Source organism: Phasianus colchicus, chromosome 19, assembly GCF_987193195.1.
Source record: "Phasianus colchicus chromosome 19, bPhaCol1.hap1.1, whole genome shotgun sequence".
Classification (NCBI taxonomy): domain Eukaryota; kingdom Metazoa; phylum Chordata; class Aves; order Galliformes; family Phasianidae; genus Phasianus; species Phasianus colchicus.
In genome coordinates, this window is record NC_143454.1 from 7,294,120 (window position 1) to 7,317,089 (window position 22,970).

A 22,970-nucleotide genomic window follows, 5' to 3' on the forward strand; every position below is an offset into this window, starting at 1 on the left:
CCTCCCTTTACAGCAGAGAAGGGCCTTCACCTCTGCACCCGCCGAGCTGCCACCAACGCCTGGCTGCTGCTGCGCATCTGTGCCTCCGTTCCTGTCATGCATGCAGAGCTTTCTAAGCTCTACGGGATGAAAAGACTCGGTTACAATCAAAGAGCTTGGAAATCACCCAGAGAAAGAGCAAGAGAAAGAGAGATGGTTTTATTCTAGTTGTAGAGTCCTTCATTATACAGAAACAATAGTTTATTTCATCCAATTAACGAGAGTGACAGTAGATCACAGACTGCAGCACAGCTACCACCAGCACCGAGACGTTCACCCACAGCTCTGGGGTAACACAGGAACCCAACTGCACACAGCAGAGAATTGAACAGTCGGCTCAAAAATTCAACACTGGGATTTGGTTCACTTCTCAGGATGTATATATATATGTATAGCGATATTCTTTTCCCTACTGAAGCGTTTCCTAATATCCACATGGAAGCACAAAACGGCTTTAAACACCTGGACATATATAGATTTTCCATCTTTATATATATATATATTTATAGATATTTATAACAGTAAAGATACGTTTCTCGTTACTACAATTTCAACTCCTCGAAGCAGCTGGGAATCAAATACAGCTTTACTACAGTCACAGCCGATAGGTGTGTGTCACAAATACAAACAGAACAAACCAGGGGTGAGAGCTGAGTCAGAACACTCCCGGACAGAACAGCTAAGAGCAGGCAAAGAGTCTCGGAGGGAGCAGCACTACATGTCAAATGGTGGCTTGGGGCTCTCCGGGCGGGAGGGGCTGGCCTTACCCGGCCGGCTGGAAACAAAACAGGAAAAGGGGAAAGGAAGGGAGAGGGGGAGAAGCAGTAAAACAGTGGTTAAAATACAGAAAGGAATTGGCATCAGAACAATAGAGGAGCCACGCAACAGAAACTGAAGACACTGCAAAAAGATAACCTTAAAGCAAATCAGCTGCGACATGGGTGGCTCACTGCTGGTGAAGACACAACAGCCCAGATGCACAGGGTGGTATATTTTTAATGCTGAAGTCTTTTTTTTTTTTTGTAGTATTTTTAATACACATAACATGAAGAGTAGAAATCAAGCCTTAGGGGGATGAGTTGTGATAAGCAACAGTTACAAGTTCCCCAAACACATACCATCCACATGCAAGAAAAGGCTACGGAAGAAGTCACCACAGTACCCAAAAAACACAGAAAGATGTGCTTATTCAGAGCAGAAATAGCTTCAATAGAACATCACGCAGCAAACTCCCTGAAAACATTGGGTTGTCCGTTTGCAGGGGGAGCAGCAGCAGCCATTCCCTCTCCCCGCTGGGTTGGGGCTGAGCCCAGTGTGATGGAGCACAGCCTGACAGGAGCACGGCTGCACCCACAGCATCCCCGGCTCTGATGGGAGCTGATCACCAGGTCTGTGTGCTCCCCATCAAGCTCCCCCTCCTCACCTCCCTGCCTCGCTTTGATATAAGGTAGATTGCACTGTTCCCAACATGAGTTTTTGCACCTTGGAAGTCAAACTAATACGCAGGACATTTAATCCGTTCCTAAGAGCGTCACATTTTGACAGCGTTTTCGCTTCTAAGTCACGCTTGTATCTTCTTAACTACAAGGAAGTCACTACAGCTCAGTCCTAGGTGGTGCTACAGCTAGGTGATGCAGGCAGGACACTGATCCAGGCCAGACAGGCGGGTGAGAACAGGACAGACAGCCAACGTGCGGACTGAGGGACGTCCCTGTGGCTGATCTCTCCCAGGAGCCTGTGTTTGTGGGATCCGTGCCACTGAATGAAGGCTACGCTACGCTCACAAAGCAATACGGGACGCACGAGTGGAGACGAAGAGCTCGATCACTAGGCTAGTGCTGTACCACACAGTGGGAAGGGATGGGGGGAGGCAGGTGTGGGATGGATGAGGAGTGACTGTGGCTGTGGAAGGGAGGTGGGATGGGGAAGCCGCCAGCACGGCGCTCGTCGCCAGCTGTCTGCAGCCTCGAGTTATAAATCTAAGAGGGACGGTTCAGCCGGTCGGATTATGGTAGGTCGAGTAGGTGAGGCAGGGCCCCTTCTGCTGTGAAAAAGCAGAAAACAAAAAACAAGAGAACACACACTGTGGTTAGCACAGCAATCGCAGTCACAATCACGCATGCTTCTCCACCTCGCCTGAGCCAGCAAGAGAAAAAAACCGAGGCACGAAGCACCAGAGAGCACAGCTCTATGGGGAGGTGTGTCAGTTTGCATGGGGCCCAACCCTGGGCTTTCTGCACAGCACGGATCACCAGCAGGCAATCTGCTGGACGTACAGCTTCGCTGTATTTGTTCATCAAATGCAGGCTCAGTGCCAGCGGGGGTGCTGCCTCTGGAATGAGAGTTGAGAAGCATGGCCAACAGAGAGCTTCTGTACCAAGCACATGACATCACACAGCATGGATGGGCCCGAGATGCACTGCTGCAGGGCTGGCTGGGAGGAGCACCATCCCCTGCCCCCGGGGCTATGAGAGCCTGAGTCCCCCCTGCCATACATGATGCTGAGCTGCTATCCTGCTTGGGCTCAGCAAATGTAACTGCTGCTGACTGCATTAAGGCTTCAGCCACTGCTATTGTTTCAGGTAATCGCTGATACTTTACTTAGGTCTAAGGGCAGCAATTTAATCACAGAGAGAACAAGTTTACGTTCAAGGATCTCCATCGTGTAAGGGACTGGGGGGGGACAGTGGGGAGCAGCACAAAGCACGAGGCAACCCTTCTGCTCTCATCCTCTACTTCAGTGCTCCTGCAGTGTCAGCACGGCAGTGATGTAACAATGATAATTAAATTGCTCAATACCAACCCAGAGTGGTTTTACAATCCAAGCTGCCTGGAATGCAGAGAGCAAACCAAACAGGATGGGGGTAAATAAAGAGGAAGCATCTGCGCTGATCAAACAGAACCAGGTGTCACTAAATTAACGCCTGAACACTTCCACGCTGACGAGCTTTAATTTAGATTACAGGGAATCAATTGAGTGCTGGAAATAATGGTGCTCCCAATACAAGAGGAGCTCAGGGGGAGGGTGGGAGGAAGGCAGAGATCTGCACTGCTACGCTGACGTAAGGGAGAAGTGCTTTGCACTGACAGCAAACCTATAATCACACTGGTACCAGAAGAGTCACTGTCCTACGAACTGGGGCACACTGCCTCACCTCGGAGAATGAATCAGAGCAATGCTATGGCCCTGTTTATTAAACCTCAGCAGTTTATTGCTCTATATGGATTCAGCCCAGATCTCAAAACAACTAAAACCTCCCATTCCTTGCCTAGGGTAATGATACCTTAGAAAAAAAACAGAAAACAAACCTTCAGACAGTAAAACATTTGGAAATATTTCCCTGATTGAGAACATCAATGGGGACTGCAAGACTCAGCGTGGCACTTGAGTTACTTTTCATATAGAGCAAATCTGGAAACTATGGGCATCCCAGGTGGGTGCTGAAATACTCATCTCTTAGAAGCAAAACTTGCAGTGAGTTACAGCTGGGGAATCTGTGACCATGGGCTTCATGGCACGTGGGATTTGTACACCACTTCCAGAGGTGCTCACAGCTGGTATGGTCACATCTACACCACCTGGTGGCTCACATTCTCATGGGAACGGCAGACTGTTGGATTTGACACTTTACAGAGCTGGGCTCAGGTTTTGGCAAGATGCTGCTGTGCTGCCCTGCATCTCAGAAGGCACTTTTTGAAATGCTTGCAGGGTTTTGCACACAAGGAGTTTAGTCTGGTTGTCCTGATCTCTGTCGGTTCACTCAAAAAGGATCTCCAGGAACCAGCAAGTTAACTGGGAGTTCTGCTGATGATAACCTAACAGTGAAACATTGCATTATTCACTTGGGCTGCCAAGGACTGCTATCAGAAGGTTTGGGGTGCTTTTCAACTTTTATTTCCTTGGTGCTCTTTGTGTCAGATTAAGAATGGAACGCCCCATAACAGCGAGTCCCAGAGAGGGGTGCAGACACCAGAAAGCCTCTCTGCACTTACCACAACACACATTTCTCAAGCTGCCAGGATGCCTGCAGCAGGCAGAGCATTGGAGGAAGCTGCTGACTGCTCCAGCACCTCTGCAGTACGTCATCAGTGGGGAGGGCTGACAGATGACGCTCTTACAGAACACACCAACCACTGAACAATCACTGCATTGGAGTGATGCAAGGCAGCACCTCTCTGCTTCAGCTGACATGCAGCACTGACACCATTTACTGTAGATGGAGGCTAGCTGGGAGCTCTCCTCACCTGACCCAGGGACTGCAACTTGTGCCACTCCTATTAAGACAGGCCTTTGGCACATGCTCCCCAGCCAGCATCAAGGAAAACTGTAGGAGCTGCTGCTGCTCCACTCCTTTTGGAGTCAGACCTTTAACTTCTAAATGCAGAGGAAGGGGGAAGGAGCCCCAGACAGTCACATCTGCCCTGACCTTCCCCTCTCCCTCTTTGCTAGGTAGGGCTAATGGTTTGTAGGGGAAAAAAACTGAGAGAATTTGCTAGATCTCCCTCTTCAAACTCCATCATTGCACCACTGAGGGGACAAGGAAGAACTGGCCCTTGAACGTAGGGCAGCACAATGGACATGAGCCTGGCCCAAGAGCCCGTTACTGAGGAAGTACAATGCTGCAAAATGCAGGGAGAGATAGGAGAGGGAAGCAGGCAGGAACCCAAGCAGAGTTTCAGGGAGAACACAGATCACAAAGATCCTTCCTCCTGCAAGGGCACGTGAGGAAAGGCAGACTGAACAGAGGCAGAAGAGTAAAAAGAGGTAGAGGGTCAAGTGGAGAAACAAAGGGAGTCTGCTTCTAATTGTGATCATGGGACAGAAGGATAACAGGGAACATTCAATGTCAGAGTTATCCTATACCCAAATATATATACAGCAAAGTCCTGCTGTTAATGACCCAAACAGCTCCTGTCTTTCACAAGCACACTGAGGAAGGGAGCACTTCTCCAGTGAGACATTAAAATGTAAGCAGAGGAGTCTGAACTGACAGCTCCCCAGGTCTGTACCTCTATCCTAACAGAGCTGACAAACAGGATCAAAACAGAATTCATTCAGTTCATCCCCCACTCAGTGTGGATATAAGCCAAATGAAAGACACACCGTTTAGACCGTGTTGCCAGAGCTCATTCCCCCATCCCATCTCCTCTACCTGAGGGCAGAGAAAGGATCCTCCAGTAACCACAAGTCAGGTACTGGGGCTTTCCTAGCCCCTGCAGCTCAAGCAGCCTCTCCATCTCTGATCAGCCAGCTTTTCTGTTCTAGACTCCTCCCTTTATGAGATCCTGGCAGACGTGATTCATTGGACAAGGGACTCTGACTAACACAAGGACAAGGCAGCAGAGGTAAGCTGCAGAGCAAAGTGATGGAGGATGGGGACACAGTGACTCATGCATCGCAGAGAGAGTGCAAAACGTACCGTGGCTGCCAGTCCTCAGGGGTCACTGATAGTGATTCTGAAAGACAACATGAAATCAACATGGCAGTTCAGACAGTTCAAGGCAGAGGCCAAACAGACTGTCAGGAAGGTGGAACAGACAGACATGCGCTTGCACAGAGCCACATTCGCATGCCCCCCCCTCCCAGAACACCACACAAGTGTGCACTGCTGGGTAGGGCTGCACTCGGCCATGCAGGACTTCACATCCACTCACAGCCTCATCTTCACACACACCCAAAACCCTGCCGTGCACAGTTTATCTACCCACACACCACCAGCTGCTGCTCATCCTCCCACCCAGCTAGATACACACACAGGTCTACTGGCACATCCAGACTGAGATTCTGAGCACAACCTCACACCTGCTCGACTCAGGGCTCAGCACCAACTGCCTGGGCACGGATGGGGTGACCTGGCTCTCACTGAGGATTCATATCTTCTGACCATCTCCTGACCGTATACTAAGTGTCAGAGTTGAACAGAGAGCTCAGGACAGTGGAAGGTGTCATGGTGCACTGAGCACTGCCCAGAAGACGAAGACATTTAAAAGGTCACTAATCACGAGGTCATTATTTTGAATCCTGAATAACTCAAGTCTAAAAACACAGAAGTTATGCTTACAGTGATGCTGGTTTGCTTGCATCATTTTTCCTCAGGCTTACCAAAAAACAGAGAACTCATCACTGCTTTCAACGTGTTTCTCCAGTAGTTACGTTATTCTCATTTAAACTTCCTTATTTCTCCCTTGAACTTGCCTAAATTCTTTCACCTACAGTTTTTGTCAAACTGTTTTAAACTGAAGAGACTAAGTACCTGGAGGAGTGTCTTTACAGCTTCCTATTCCAGATAAACTAAACAATTTCCTCCTAAACAGCCCCAGTGGGCATCCAGCCCAAATGCAGCCCTTCACTGCACAGAGACAGGACCTGGCATTATCTGCAGCTCCCAAGGGTACGTGTTTGGTATCACAGGCTTCTGCATAAATTCTGAATAAATACTATGTACAGAGGCATGGTGGAAAATCAGCTTTAACTGTACTTAATTACATGCAGGAGAACCTTCCTATGGAAGAAAATGGACCATGTGGTGTTTGTATGTGAAAGCATGTGTCTATGCAAATATACGTACGAGAAAAGTATAGCAACATTTGTCTTGAAGTTCATCATCTACAACATCAGATGTGCCCACAAACAGTGGCACAAGCACACAGCTGAACTTTACATAGGTATCACATGCACATAGCATACACCCAGCCACCACCACGCACCTCCAGCTCCCAGAGCCCACTCATGCCACCTACATGAGCTCTTTTCACACACGCACGAAATAGTGGAGCCCAGTTAGCAAGGAAAAAGATGGGTATTAAAAAAGCAACAGTGGAGATGGCATTCGTTCACCCATGGCAGAAGGACCCGAGTCCAAGTGCTAGCAGGGAACATTCTTATTCTATATACAGGAGAAGAAGAGAAAGAGTCCCTTGTCATTGGAAATTCTCCATTCATCAGTGAACTCAAATGACAAGCTGGTATCAGGATCCGGAGGAGTCTATGAACGACTGGAAGAATCAGAGAGGGGGGATCAGAGAATGAGCATGAGAACTTCTTCACTTCACAACTTCAGGAACTAACTTTCTCAACTCCAGATCAGGGCAGTCTGTAGCATGCATTCCAGCCCTCCTTCTATACCAAGGGGTTGCTAAGCATGAAACACTTTCTTCTGCTGCTCCTGTGCAGTTCCCCATGTTCCCCTAAACTCTTCTATTTCACACAAGGCAGAAAAGCCATTAAGATAAGCTATGACAGATTTCATTAAAAAAAAGAAAAAAAAAAAGAGAGAAGGCCAATTCATTCCAGCCATTTGGGGATCCTATCATGACCAGGTATATAGAATATTTTTCATGAGTGAAGAAATGAAACTGTGAAAAGTAGAAAGATGGAGACAGAACAAAACGTAAGTATACTAAAAACAAATCCACAAAACAGAAGTATATGGAAAAGCAGGTTCACAAAGAAGCAAGAGCCAAAAATACACAGCAAAAGCATGCTGACATCCAGAGGTGCCACCTGCAGGACTGCAGTCCCTGGGGCAGTACTGAGGCACGAGTGGGCAGGTTATGGAGGACATGTGCTGAAAACTGGGGCAGAGGCACCAAGAAAGTAAAACTATTTGCACACACCCAAGCCAGGAACAGATTTATCTCTTTGGATTCATCTGCTTCTGGGCTGCGTGCAGCCTGAGAATATCCCCAGTCCAAACAGGCAGTGCCAGGTAAGAGCTGAGGCACCACCACCCAAGGGAAATGTTCCCACAGGTGTGTCACTGAGTGGGGGTTATGGTCATATTCATTCTTTATGCTTCAATTGCTTTCTCTTCCTCACAGGGAGATCAGGTACCAACCACAACATTCTTGGTCCCAAATTGCTTCCCTGGTCCTCTTCAGGACCAAGCATGTAGCCTCCCAGGGGATAACCCCTTATTACTACATGGAAGGGTGTATGAAGTGACTGAACAGGACAGGAGTTACAGTTCCTAACAGGAAAGCAAAGCTGTGTCACCTGAGCCCTTCAGGCTGGAAAACATTCAAGTTGACTGCAGAAACAACAAAAATGTCTACAAAAAAATACTTCCCTGCCAGTGCTATCACAATATTCACTTAATAAAAAAGCATCTAAATATCCTAGATGAAGATTCTCTCTAACCTCACCTTGAAAAAAACTCTGCCAGGAGAAGGGCAACTGCAGACTTTGGGGAATTCTATACAGAGGGGAACTGCCTTGAAAGGTATGCTGTTACTCTAGTCCTGTGATTTTCTGGTGACCACCTACTACTTGCAAGCAGAAGAATTATGATTATTTTATTAAAGCTCTCAGATACCAGGTCCTCTACCCCCAGCCTGTGCATGGAGTCTGGTTCGGAGAGGAGGCTGCCCTTCTGTTCTCAAGAGCTGCCTTAGCAGTGCATCATTTGTAGTAGCCATAGGCTCCTGCCTACGGATCAAATTCAGGCAGCCCAAGACTGAACCCAAACCAAGCCTTCCAACTGACTTGTATAGTCCAGGCAGAACAGATACTGCCAGAACTGCTACTCAAATTCCGGACACACCCCACCTGCCTGGATCTGCACTTCAGGACTTACCTGGGAACACCAGGAGGAGCACGATTAGGTCGAGAAGGAACCTGAGGTGGGGGCCCAAAGGGATCAGGAGAGGCACCTGGCCTGGAGGGCACCGGGGGGGCACCACCCAGCGCTGACCCACCAGCAGGAGGTGGCCCAGGAGCCGGGCCTCGAGAGCCAGGCCTGGCGGGGGGCACAGCGGGAGCTCTCCTTTGCGGCGTGGGGCTGGACGTAGGAGACCTGACAAACAAACAGAGACATTCAACTGCAACAACAGGCCTGGGATTCCTCCCCGCCACTGTCACCATACGCTGCCTTTAGCGTTCCTCCTTTAGTTCCACATCTCTTCAAGCACAACTCTTGGCTTTTGAGAGCTGCGTCAGGTTTCACGTTACCTTCAAAGCTAACTTCAGGTCCCATCTAACCTAAGAATCACTTCTAAGAGTCTGCCTCCACATCTTCTGTAAAGATGCAGCAGCCCTACAGCTTTCAAGGCACAGAAGCCTCCCTGCACAAATACCCACAACTCTCCATCCACAGGCAGAAGAGGGGAAAAGCAGCCCCTCTGTCTCAGTGGGAGGCCCCAGCTAGCCCTAAGAGGCATCGGGCAGGTCTGTGGGCTCTCCCCCTGGGCCTCTGGTACCTGCGTCCAGACGGTACGCTCTGCACCTGCAGCCAAGAGTCGTCCACCGGTGGGGGCATTGGGGTGCTGATAGTGCTGGTGTTGATGTCCCCGATGATGTTGAGGGCCTCTTTCAGGGCATGGTACATGCGCAGCATTTCGTCACGTCGCTGGGCCTGCTCTGCTGATTCCTCCATCAGAGTATTCTGGTCGCCACAGGAGTACAGGTTTGCCAGCAGCTCCGAATGAATGAAGTCCTTTGTCTGCCAAGGAACAGAACAGAGGGAATCAGTTGCCAGCATCTTCTAGAATATTTCGTTCCACCCCCACCCCAAACCTCCTTTCAAGCTGCCTTCAGGTTTCTGCCCTCTCCCCGTTTTTCCCCCATCTCTACGGCTCTCCACCTCTACCAGTCAGGGTGATAAGTACATTGTTTATCATGAGGTGCATGATTGTCTTCGGCATGAGGTCTCTGATGGTTTTGTTGACAATTGCCATGTAGGAATCCACCAGATTCCTGATCGTTTCCACTTGTCTCTCCAGCTGAGGATCCATGGAGTGCATGAAACTGTCTGATCCATTCTCCTCTGTTTCACTGGCCTGCAGAGAAAGGCAGAAACAGAACAGTTCTTCAATCATCATACAAAATTAGTTCTTCCATAACAGCTCAATAAAAAAAAAAGGGGGGGGGGAGAACATGCAGAAAGAGCATGCAAGGAAACTTAAACCTGTTTTTTGAGCTGTGACTGTCAGTGCACAGCTCAGCTTGCAAACCTTTCTCTAGAGATGCTCTCTAACAGTAAAGATGCTCTTTAAGAAGGAATTAGCCCCATGAAAGATGGAAGGCAACAACTCCTAACCAATGTCTACAGGCCACGACTCCAGTGAATACCCAAAGCTATACTTTTGACTTCTAGCATTTACAGCCTCATGGGAGGTTCTTCATTTGAGCTCTACTTTGCACACCCAGATACATTTCAGACCTGAGAATCACTCACCATAAATTAAGGCTCTCCTACACACTGCATCCTTATCATTATACAACTGAGGAAACAGATACAGGGAGGTGAGATGACTGCAAGCAGGCAGAATAACCTAGAAAACCTGCCAGAACATTAACTGAATATCCTGCATCACAGCTGCTGCTATCTTTTATTCTGCACAAAGCAGAAGATTCTTGTCCCCTCTGCCTGAAATGCACTGTTTGGATTTCTTTAAGGGAAAGCCAGGAGCACACTTGTCTGACAGCAAGCAATTGCCAGGGCTCACCCATTGGAGATCAATTTCTAAGCAATGGACCACAAAAGCCTTTGCTTTTCTCAATGCTTATTGCAAAGAAACCTGATTTTAAGGAAACACTTTTCTTCAAACCATCCCAGTGACAGATTTGCAGTACTGCAGAAAATTACTCATCTACTTTTGCTTTGGGGAGCAAAAGATACCAGAAAGAGCAAATTCCTTTGTCCATCTGAGCTTTTCCAAGGAAGTAATAATGAAGCAATAATGAAGTAATGGAAGGCCTCAGTGAGAAATGTAAGCTAAAGGAAGTGGAAGTCAAGCAGGACAACTCAGAAAAAAAAAAAAAATGAGTGTCAAAAGAACAAAAACAGATTTCCAATAAGATCCAGAAATCATATTTTTAAAAAAAGGATAAATAAAAAGAAAAAAAAAAACAGGAAAACTCAGATCAAGAACAGAAATAAACAGCAGCACCCAACAGAAGGTATAAAGAGGGGAGAACCAAATGCCTCCTGGAAAACAGTGACAAAAGGAAAAAAAGAACTATATACAGTGGGAGCCCCAGGAGGCAATACAGGGAGGATCAGACTTACTTTGTCCTTGTCCTGGCAGGTCAGTTTGAGCACACATGAAAAAAATTAAAACAAAAAAGGGACAAAAATGAAAAAAGATTTTTAGCTGGTCTTAGAATCTGGAGATGTTAAAATAGCACTGAGCAGACAGAAAACCAATCCCACTAACAATTATATATAGGTATTAATACCTAAGTTACTCTGGAAGAGGAACAATGTAATTGCCTAGCTAAATTGGAACCCAGAATGGCATGATCTGCAAAGGAAATTGTGTTATTAGTGATAAAGGGCAATTAACACTTCCCTACAACAGTTATTTGGTACCCCCTACATTGGGTTTTGAAACTGTCAAACCAGAGACCAGTGTTTCTTTGTCACGCCACTCCATTTGCACACCAATAGGTGGCACATGGCCTTTGTGAATGTGTCTAATAGCCCCAGCCTGGTTCACAGCCAACCTGAAGTCGTGTCACAGTCCCTAATCTTCATACTCATACCACATCAGATTGTCAGGAAACACATTTTGGCAGAAATGCAGTCTATCCTCAAGTGTAACAGGAAAGATGAATGCAAGAAGTCTATTAGGAGCAGCAGATACAAACAGATAAGCAATTATCACTTTTTTAATGGAAAAACTATTTATAGCAGCTTCCTCTCACACAGAAACAGGAAAAACTTGGAACAGGAACTTATAGCACAGTTCTCTAAAATGCTTATAAAGCAGAGCAGAATGCTGACAATAGCGCTGCAGGACGAGGTTAAGGGAAGAGGAACAGGGAAAACTCCCTTACTGGGAGGGGAAAGGAATGGGATAACAAATACAGAAAAGCTGGGAAGCTCCTTACAATGCTGTACAGTGAATGATACTGAGAAGCAATGGTGCCTGGGCTCAACAGACACACGCCACTTAGTAGTCAGGCAAAGACCCTTAATACTGGGGATTTATTGCCCATAGAACATAAGAGCTGAGAGGATTTGTCAAGGCAGTCTTTGCCTGCTTTACCTCCCTTTGAGGATGCCAGGCTTGCTTAAAGGAAGCACCAGAACAGCAAAAACCCTTAATTTGCCCCTGACACGGCTGTAACTTACCCCAACACGTTCTGGGTAGACGCCTGCACGAAGGAAGGAAGCCTTCCAGCTATCCACCTCCTCCTGGGTCTCACAGGCCAGCTCCAGCTGTCGGTAGTCCTTGTAAACATTCCTGAGAAGACAAACATTTCACTCGTACCCATTGCAAAACAGGCAGCTGCACATATTTGACAAATGTATCAAATGACCAGGAGATCTCATCGTTTTTAGGCAGACACACTTAGTTCCCTGCTGACACCCTCACAATGTCTTCGCAGAGGAAGAAGGAAAATCTTTTATGGGCAAGTCTGAGTCCCCATCAGTCACACCTTCAAGCCTCCAGTTCTAAAAGCTAGGATGTCAACAGGAACTGAAGGGTTACCTTCTCAATTCTGCTTACTGTTGGACTTCTTCAGTCAACCTGGGTCCCCCGTTCTGCTATGAATGTCCCTATTCATGCACTAAGAACCATCATGTTTGATAATAAATTTGTACTTCAACTTCTCATTAAGAGTTCCCCATCCCTCTCAACAATTATCCTTAAAGGACAGCTATCTGAGGTGGATGCACACCTCTAAAAGCACTCATCTCTAATCCTCTGCACTAAGATTGTATAAATCCTGCCCCTAGCTCCAACAGTTTGGTGTATTGAGATGTGAACACACCTCTGTTCAGTGTTGAAGAGAGCAAAGATGTGCTTGCTGGACATGAACCCCTTCTCAACATCTCGCAGTTTCAGGTTGTCCACTGGCAACATGTACTTCTTCTCCTTCTCCTGAAAAGCAGATCAGTAACAAGTCACTCACTGCTCCAGTAAAGGCTCTGCTCATTGGGATGGAGGAGGCTGTCAGCAACACAGCCCTCGTGGCACCAGGGGCACTGGGAGGCCCTCTCAACCCATCCTGGCAGCCTCGAGCCTTCCTGCTCCACAGACTTTAATTCACCTCTTTAAGCTGGTTTTCATTTCATTTTGTCACCGTCCTATGCTCTGAAAGGATTCACAGTAACCAATAATATCTTATTTAAGGACAATATGCATCAAAACATCAAGAGCAGGTCTGGTTACAATAAAGGATACTGTAGGACTACTTGAACACTTCCTGGGTCGAAAAGAAGTAATTGCACTCAATGAAAATCCCATGCACTAAATAACTGGAAGCTCAAGCAGCACGGGCTCTTTGCTGCTTGGCTACTGTCAGAAGTCACAGCCTACAGTTCCAGTGATCACCCTCAGACAGCTTGGAGGAGCCCCATTAACACCACCTGTGACCTTCCAAGCACAGTTCCTACGAGGTATCTCCAGCTAAAAGCAGAGCAAGGCATCCACCAAACCAACCCAACAGCTTTGGTCCCAGGTATCATCCTTTTAAGAAACTCGATCCTAGCTTCTGAACTAAGCATCAAAGCTAAGTCAGAAATCATTATTCCTGCTTAGTTTTAAATCCGGTTCTACAGCAAATTAGCAGGTGTGAATTTGGGGTGAAACCCCATTTTGAACCTTTTCCAGCTGGATATTATACACCAAAATAACAAGAGAGGGAGCCATCACACAGGTCTCTAAGAGGCAGAACACAGCTATCCCAAGACCAGACAGAAAGAGCATGCTTGTGTATGCAACAACCCAAGTGTGACTGCTTTCTTGTGAGCATCTCTGTCTGCAGACTTTCATTAATTAGAAATAAAAATACTTTTATGCAAAATGAGAGCAAAAAGCAAGATGGTCAGTGAGCAGAGATCCCAAATATCCATACAGGGGAGAGGGGCAGGGCAGAGCACAGATAAGGATGACAGAGTTGCTGAGCTCAATCACCCACGGGAGAGCAAGACCAGCCCAATGTCCTCCAAAGTTACAGTTAAATCTGCTCAAGTTTAAGGACACCAGGCATTACACAGCTTAGTGAAGTCCCAGAGATCAAAGTATTTCAGCTAATTGCTAGATTTATGCAACAGCAATATCCTTAGAAGAAGTGGCATCCAGAAAACAGAAGAGAGAACTTGGGAAGCTGCCAAACTCTGTGTTCTCTCCCCAAAAAGATAGTGATCTTTAAAGCAAGAAAGCTCTCCCAAGCAAGTTCCCCTGGAATTTTGAACATTGCCAGGCTAGATTCTAGATAGACAAGCATTTTTGTGACAAGATATGTCAGCCAGGCGCTGCTCTCAGCCACACAGCCCACTCTGGGCTCTGTAAGCCACAAACAGCTTCCAGCTTTCTGCTGCTTTCAGTTATGGCTGCACTGGGTCAGGTTGAACTAGTGACCCAGAAGTGAGGTACACCCACTGCTAACTCTCCAGGCAAGGCAGCCCACCCTTATGTCTAACAGAGCCTTGGAAGCAGTAAAATCCTGATGTGAAAGTTGTCAGAGAAAAATCATTCTGTGGTGTCAGAACCACAGCGTTCCATGGAAACACAGCAATAAGGTCATTCTTCAGGGATGAAAGTCAAACAGTAAGGGAATCCCATGTCCCAGATACAGAAATGCATGCTCTCTGCCAGAGTTTCTACTTTCTCCCACTCTATGCTCTTGTATAAATGCTGCCAAGTGATCAAGGCAGCACTATCTCTGCATGCTGCTCTTTCCATACACCAGAAGACAGACCCATGTAACTGCCTGCCAGCAGAAAATCATAGCCCTCGGGCTCCAAGATAGAAAAAAAAACAATCAAACTGGAGGTCACTGCTGCAAAGCAGCAACCCCCCAACCCACATATGCTGCACACAGCAACGAGCCCCTGCTGCTCTCCATCTCCCCACACCTCCTGTAAGTTCCCCCCCTTAAGCCCTTCCAGCTTCTCAGTTTTCAGCCCAGCCTGTTTTATATCAACACTCTGACTTCATTTCCTGAATGTAGAGACAGGAAAGTGTGGAACGAGCTGCCAAGGGCTGAGCCTCTCAAAACTTTGGCTGAGCCCTCTGCCCATATGTTAGTAATCCAGCAGTATGTGCTACGGCTGAACAGCATCCTGGCCAAGAGGGGAAAAGGGCTTCTCTTAAACTTTCAAGAGTTGGAGATGAGGAGAGAAAAAGTGCATATTGAAGTGGGAAGGGTGGTTTGAGAAACACAGTGTTGGAAGCCCCCAGTCTGATCCCAGGAGGCTTGTAAGATCTTCCCTCATCTACAGGAAAAAAAAAAAAAAAGGATCAAACTCCCTCTCATCAGCATAATGTCGGCTCTGTAAGAAGTGCACGTGGTCTGGAAATGAACCTGTAAAGCCATGAGGCCAAAGAGGGGGCAGAAGGGGCAGAAGCACTCAGACTGACCATACAAGAAGGACTGTGGATGCTGTGTTGGCTACAGAATGTTGCAGACATGGGGTTAAACTTCCCCAACTTCCCCTAATCTGTCTGCTGTGTCCAATCAAGTTACACCATTTGCAGGGAGATAACAGCAAACTACTTGCAGAGGCAGAGAACGTGGCAAAGGATTACCCCCTCACCCCCAGCACGTACAGATACAGCCAGGCACAGATGCAGCTCTGCACTTCACATCTACCAACACAGAGAGAAGTGCACATTGCCAGGAGGAGTTCAGGGGACATCAGCCATTCCCAGTTGTGGGCACAAGCCACAGCAGCAGGCTGGGAGAGGAACGCTGCAGTTGCACCCTGATGATCTCACACAACTCCAGTTTTAGTCAGAGGCAGAGATGGTTTATACAATTATCTGAATATCTGTTGCTATCCCGTCGGTTATAACCTCCAAGAAATCCACAGAACTCAGTGGGAAGCAAGCCAGCCTGACTCAAAGCACTTCCTCCATTCAGCTGCACTGTCCCAACAGCGACTTACGTTCTCCTGCTCTTAAATACATGTGAAGTAATGCTGGCAGATGCATGTGTGGGCTCCCCTAAGGCTAGAAATTGGCACTTGCAGTCTAAGAAAATAATTGGCAGAATTATTAGGTCTCAGTTTGCGTTCAGAGAACATGAAGTAATTAAAGGTTTCCCTGTAGCTGTTATGACAAGCACCTCCTCTTGCAGTGAGATGAGGGTCTGTGGGGATGGGGGAAGGAGCACTGCTGTGTTTTGATTTGTAGCCATGTGTAATGAGGGGCAATTCATCTTTCTTAAACTTCTTAATCTCCCTTCTCATAAAAGGCAAAGCTCCATATTGGGCAAACAAAAGATGGAGTAAACAAAGCTGCCCCAGAGATGGCAGGGATTGCAGTGAAATCATTCATAATGCTTTGGGATCTCCTCAGTAATTCTCAAATAGAAAAACACATCAGAAATGAGAGTAAACCTCCTTCACGGACACATGCACTGTATGCAACAGTATGTTAGGAAGAAGCCTCTGAAAACCAGACGGGATTCTCTGAAAGCAAGTTGAGTGCTTCAAACTGAACCCCTTCTCTAGGCGAGATGCTACCAAGCACTCATCCTCGTGTCTCATTTTCACAAGGAAAAGGCAGCTAGAAGAGCCGAATTCCTGAGCTGCAGCTCTTCCAGGAAGCCCCAGTGACCCCTTACAAATATCTCCATCAGTTTTGGAGAGCAGAGTCCACCTGCATCACTCTTTGACCTTCAGAGCATAATTTTTACTAACATAAATTACTGGACACTGATCACCACCCCAAGCTGCAAAGCAGCTGTAATGGCTTGTTTACAGAGGAAAGCTACATTGGTTTAACTTAAACAACACATCCTAAGATTTTAAGCTGATTTAGTTCAAAAGCTCTGCAGACACTGGGCCTGAACTCATGTGATTAATCACCATCATTACTGCTGGCTTAGTAAGCACAGCAATGGCAATCAGCTGCACACCCATTTCTCACCTGCTCACAAGTACAGTCAGATAGCAGCTGAACTCACACGCAGATTTAAGCATGCAGCTTAGTGCAGGGCTGCCTGCACCCCTAGGAAGCCATCATTAGAAAACATACCAATACCAAGCAGCTTAAGAACCAAAGGGGCTGTAACACCCCAAAGCCCCATCGTGACCTCAGTGAGTCACAGCAGTGCCGTCAGCCTTTGCAAAGGGTGAGCATGCACTTCTCCCCATGCCTGAGCACCGGGCAGAGCTGGAACATCCCTGGTGTCGAGGTGGTTGGATGAGGCAGAGCACCACACATGCGCAAAGCATCGCGCACCTCCAGGAAAAGGAAAGGCTTGGCTACATGCTTAGGGCCAAAGTGGGAGCTGTGGGTATTCGTATTTTTAGCCACAAATCATAAGCGTCCACCAGCATGCACAGAAGAGAAGGCGACGCTGGAAGGGAGACACGCGGCAAAAACAAAGCCCTCTTTATGCCTGCGGCACCAGGGAGAGAGGGAGCAAACCACTGGGTTAGGGAACATCTGGAATCACTACATGGGAGCCAAGCGCCGCAGAAAGCAACGGCATTCCTCAAGTTTCCATGCGAGGTAGGGAACCTTCCTTTCCCCCGCGCAACCCTACCCTCCAGCCGGCTCACTTCCTGCCAACCTCCGGCCTTCCCAGCAGCCAGCAAGCTCCTCCCTCGAGTCTAGTTAGCTCTCCACTGCCACGTCAATTGAGGCAGAAGGACAGAAGGGAAGCAAGAAGGGAGGGAGCAAAAAACCAGAAGAGGGAGGGAGGGAGGCTCTGCAATGCCAGAGATGGTGGGGGGAGAAAAAGACGGGATGTGGATTGCTCCTGCAGTAGCCGGAGGCGAGCTGCACAGGCAACTGGCCAACGTGGGTCAAAGGACCCTTTTGAGGACTTGGAAGCAAAGGCCGATCTGGGTTGAGCTCTACTCCGCACTCCAGGCAAAGGGCCGATCTACTGGACAAGCTGGGCAGGAGGAGCTGAGGGTGCTTGGGGCCTGGGAATCCTCCCCACCCAACTCCACCAGCTGTTGTGCCAGATCTATCAAGGAGAAGAGGGGTTGAATGGAGCAGCAAGTTCTGCACACCTGGGCGACAGCCAAAATTTCACATTTCCTCTTAGAACTGCAGTAATTGATTTATTTTTTCTCTTCTCTATAGGAAGGTGCAGAATGCTCCAGGTGGAAACAAGGTACCGGCCTTTGGACACCAGCGCAGGAAGGAGCTTGGAGGCTTGCTCCAAACTGGAAGCATACAGAGAACGAGATCACTTCTCAGCTGCCAAAGGGAGGATGTTTCTTCCATCTGGACTTGGACATTCCTTCACCCCACCTCTGCCCCCAAAACCCCATCCCAAAGGCAGGGAGGGGAAGGACTAATGAGCTGCTGATAGCCGGAGAGCAGATCACAGAGGCTCCACTCCGTCTGCCCAGTGTTCAGACTACCTGTTCAGGACTACGAGATTGTACAGTAGTCTGCACATTGGTTAGGCTGTGCTGGGATACACCACACACTGCCAGTGCTGCACGGGGACGGCAACACCTGCACGGCAGAGGGACATGCATGGAGAGGGTGGGCTGCATGCAGAGTTCACCCATCTCTCAGCCTGGGAGGATAACACCACCCTTTGAAGCCATGCTCGATCACTTTTACCTGCCTGCTTACCAGCCTGCTCACATTCTTCTTACTCTTTCTCCACCTCTCCTTCATTCCCTTCTCAGCCATCCATCCTTTCTTTCAGCTCTGTGTACTTGTCCCAGGGATGGCTGCGCTAATGATGGCTTGTTTCACGCGCTCAGCTTTGCCATAAAGTGCAGAGAGAAACAGAAGGGCCTGGTGGAGCTACAACTGCACTGCACTTTGCTACCTGAGAAGGCACGATGGAGCAGAGAAAGGTGAACGGAGAGAGGGGAATTCACATCTTTAAGATTGCTGATGATTTAAAAAAAAAAGAAAAAACTAAAGGATTGAAAGTTGGAGGTTTGAATGCTCTGGAAGTTGTGTTTGCTTTGATGTTTGTCTGGAAAATAAAAGAGAAACAGTGAGTGAAAGTATAAATGAGGACTGAGTAAGAGAAAAGAGTTTATCCAGGGGAAAACTCTTCTTTTGAAGAAAATAAATGAATCAAGGAGCTCCACAGATGATGTAAAGACGTTTCACAGAGCAGCTAAGAGTGCTGTGAAAGCAGCAGAGGAAAAACCTACAAGCAGACCTGCTTGTTAAACAAAATGGGCACAAACACCAGGATGCAGCTGGACCAGAGGCACCACCTTGTCACCAGTTTGAGGAAATCAGAGCAAAGAAAAGATTCCTAGCAGCTAACCTGGGCATCAAGGACACAGACTGGTGGGGCAGAGGTGGGGCAGGTGGGGGCTGCATGCATGTACTGCAGGGGAACAACTTCACTATTGATCAATATACTTATTTCTTAAGTAGAATTGGGTTCAAGACACCAAAAAAATACAGGATAAGCAGCCAATGACGGTCAGCAAGGTCATGTTCTTCCCAGAACAGGAGAGTACCTTTGTACTCCAACCAAAAGAAAGGCATTGAGAGCCCAAGCACAAGCGATGTGAGAGGAATCAACACGATGCATAAACAATCTGAAGCACCCTCACATATCCACCTGAAAGCACCAGGAACTCTGCTCCTATCCCTGCTGTACGCAGACAGGAATCACAAGGCAGCAGCACTGCATGCAACACATGCTTGCACACAGCAAGTAAGGCCATGTTCTTCTGTGTAGTCACCTATTATGCAAATCCCACATTTCTAGTAGGTGATTTACCTGAGGACAGAAGGTCCATCTGTATCACACATTCACACAGATTGCCAAAGGAACAGCAGATCTCTCCATCTGCACGTGCACTCCTGTGGACACTGACAGAGCAGGGAGTGCAGGGGTCCCTCCAGCAGGCAGCAAGCTTTACTGACAGCAACACAGGGCTCACTGCATCCTGCCTGCCAGCTCCCCAGCACCACATGCTCTGGCCCAACTCACAGTCCCTCTTTTGCATCCAGAGGAAAAGATGTGCAGAGAAGTGGACACTGAGGATTTCACAGGGGATTCAGGCAGCACTGTTTGAATCAAGTCTTTGTAGCACGTCTGCTACAATGCTTACTGAGCAGTCGGGCAGCATGCTGTGGTACTGCTCCAGCACTGGGGACTCTGTGGCTTCCTTGAGCAAGGAAATGATGTTCTATATTGCCAGCAGCCAAGGCAGACTCCTCCCTGCCTCTCCCTCCCACACTGGCCTGCAGCCCCCAGCCCTTGGGAGGTGCAGGTACCACCGGGGTCACCAGGTCTGGGGGAGGCCAGCTGCCCGTGGGGCCGCTCTGCATAGGGCCCAGCATCTGCCTCCTTGAGAGGAGACAGGAAGAAAAACAGAGCTTGGGAGCACACACACACACACCACACAAATGCTTTGGCAGTATGGCAGTGTGGGGAGCCAACTTTCCACCCCCGTCTGGCCCCTCTTTCCTTCCCCTCCCATTCCCCTGCACACTCCTTCAAGGCCCCTCCAGAGCATCAGCAGCCATCTCCCTTCTAACACGCAACGCTGGGCCCTTTAAGACATTTTGAGTTTCAATTCCTTTCTTCAGAGGCAGAGGAAAAACAAACCAGCTTTGCGGAAAGACTGGTATTTCACTAATGGGGTCCAGATGTCTCCATTCCTCAGACACTGGTCCTGGCTTGCAAAACAGGGCAGGGAGAGGCCACGTCCCCACTCCCCCCAGCTCCCTGCTAGCCGGGCCTTTCCCCTGACCCCACCACACCATGTCACCCCTTGCCTTCCCAGTCCACCTCCCACAACTCTGCCACCAGCAGGACAGAGCCAGCTCCCTCATTTCCTCCAGCCAGCAGCCGGAGCACAAGGGAACAGGGAGCACAGGGCTGGGCAAAGCCTCCCCCCTCCTCCCAGAGCTGAAGATCACTGTGTGCAGCCTCTAAAAGCATGTGACAATATTTTAGGAACCGCACAGGACATGAGTCCTCAATCAGTGGGGAAGGAGAAATCCGGGATGGGCACGCAGAGGGCCCTGCACTGCAGCCAGCCCTGCAGGACTGAGGTTTGGGGTGGGAATTCCCATGTTCAGGGCTCTCCAAGCAGCCCCCAAAACGCACCAACTTGCAGTTCCACTCAGCTATGGAGCCAGGTGGAAGTTGCTTCACATCTCTCCCTCAGCTGGAGATCAAGGAGCTGAATCTGGGGAAGAATCAAAAGCACGCTTCCCTTTCCCCTCTGCTCCCACTCACGGAGCACAAAGGCTCCTTTCTCAGGAGCTGCTCAGACCTCGTCAGCACTGGCTCTCCTGTGTTTATAAGGGACCCAGGCTGGCAGGGAATTGCTTTAATTAGGCAGCCCTATATCTTACCATGGGGAAGGGAAACACTACAGACCTCCAGTTGCTACTGACCCCCAAGGCTGCACACCCCCAAGAGGGGGAAAGGTCCAACCCCCATCCCAAGCAACTGGAATCCATTAACAGTTTGTGCTACAGTCCTCCCTCCCACTCCCCAGGGGAAGAACAAGGAGTTCTGGTCATCTCCACAATGCAGATGTAGCAGCTGGCTTTGATTAAACTACTTGATGTTTATAACCACTCGATCAGCGTATGTAACCTGGAGGAAAGTGAAACCTCCCCTAGCAACTCTGAATACAAAGGTTAGGGGGTCTTAAAGCAGAGATGCATTGATTTAGCAAAGACATTTAAATGCCTGATTCTTCAAGACTGAAATCGCTGCCTGCTCATGCACAGCAGTGCTATTGCAGTCTCCATGCAGAAGGTGATATTTAGAGGCTGATTCATCACTGTATTTGTCATCATTTTCACCTGCTGAGAATGAAACAAACCCACTGATATAAACTAGATGAGAACACAAGCCCAACTACAGCTCCCAGGCACATCACCACATGCCTCAAAACACCCGAGTGACAAAAAAAACAACACAGCAAAGGACAGAGCAGTTTTTGGGATCAGGAGCCCTAATCACCTCAATACATAATTGCAGCAAATAGGTCACTTCTCATCCCCCAGCACACGGACTGGGGCTAACCCTTGTGCTCACATCCTTACCAAAACCATCCAGCTAGTTTTCCTCTATCCAAAATAATAATCAGAGAAGACAACAACTATCTTTGATTTGCACAAGAAACACTTGACAATTATATATTCACCGTGGACAATTCTGTCTGCTGACAGAATTATTTCCTACTGAAGTAGAAAGACACCAATACCACAGCGCTAGAATTCCTAATATTCAAGATCTTCAAGAAAATAGATAGCATAGGACCATATCAATAATATTCCACACATCACCATATTTTGATCAGCAGTGTTCTGGCCAAAAGAATTTCAGGAAAATGCATTAATTAGCACACTCAGTGCAGGAACGTAAGGCACAGTCTTGCTTCACAAGTTCAACAATCAAACCCTGGAGGGACCAAGTGCATTTTACCTGAAGTCAGAAGGAGCCAGAATCTGAGCTGCCCTTCAGCTCCACAGCCCCCGCTGCTATACTTAGAAGAGCCATAGCTTTTTCAAGTTGCAGAGTTGATCTAGCTACTCACCTCATCGTCCTTATACCAGGAGAGGTTCTCTGCTGTGAGGACAAACCAGTACTCCTTGGAGCCACCCTTCATGATCCCAATGTTGTTGATGGTGAGCCAGCCCTTTCGGATGACCTATGAGGTTGGAAGCAGTAAGCGTTAACAAGGGTCCTAAAAGCTTTAGGTGACAGAGGAAAGAGCAGAAGGTACTCCTACACACAGAATCATACGGAAAGACAAGGAACACCGTGCTCTCTGCTGCTGCCAGAAGAGCCCCCCACTCGACTGGCCAGTGAAAACCTTTGCCTCAAAGGGGCTAGGAATAAAAAGGATGCAGGAAGGAACCTGGCTATGCCTTATACAGTCTGTCAAGAGGAAAGAGACACAGGAAGAATTGCATAGAGTGCCTTGTGAGCAGGCACAACCTACAGAAGCATCAGGTCACAGCAACACACCCAGAAAAAAAGCATGCCCAGAGAAAAACCAAGTGAGCAGCACACCTTTTGGCACCCTGCAGGTGGGGAGTGCCTCACCCAGCTCAGG

At 48.1% G+C, this 22,970-nt stretch overlaps 1 protein-coding gene across 25 annotated transcripts in view; it reads right to left on the bottom strand.

Moving 5' to 3' along the window:
* Positions 1–175: 175 nt before the first annotated feature.
* DNM1 (dynamin 1) overlaps positions 176–22,970 on the bottom strand; it is a 60,487-nt gene continuing 37,692 nt past the window's right edge. For 4 of the 25 annotated variants that reach the window (XM_090121209.1, XM_090121207.1, XM_031601636.2 and 1 more), the window contains 8 exons: positions 22,449–22,562; positions 12,761–12,870; positions 12,117–12,228; positions 11,049–11,060; positions 9,646–9,816; positions 9,238–9,479; positions 8,616–8,834; positions 176–2,083 (listed from right to left, as the gene is read on the bottom strand). In XM_090121209.1, the coding sequence (XP_089977335.1) occupies positions 2,011–2,083; positions 8,616–8,834; positions 9,238–9,479; positions 9,646–9,816; positions 11,049–11,060; positions 12,117–12,228; positions 12,761–12,870; positions 22,449–22,562 (1,053 nt within the window). In that variant the 3' untranslated portion in view covers positions 176–2,010. Of the gene's footprint in view, positions 2,084–5,459; positions 5,497–6,780; positions 7,036–8,615; positions 8,835–9,237; positions 9,480–9,645; positions 9,817–11,048; positions 11,061–12,116; positions 12,229–12,760; positions 12,871–22,448; positions 22,563–22,970 lie in introns of all 25 variants that reach the window. The other 21 variants (XM_090121214.1, XM_090121210.1, XM_031601640.2 and 18 more) reach the window with 19 other exon arrangements.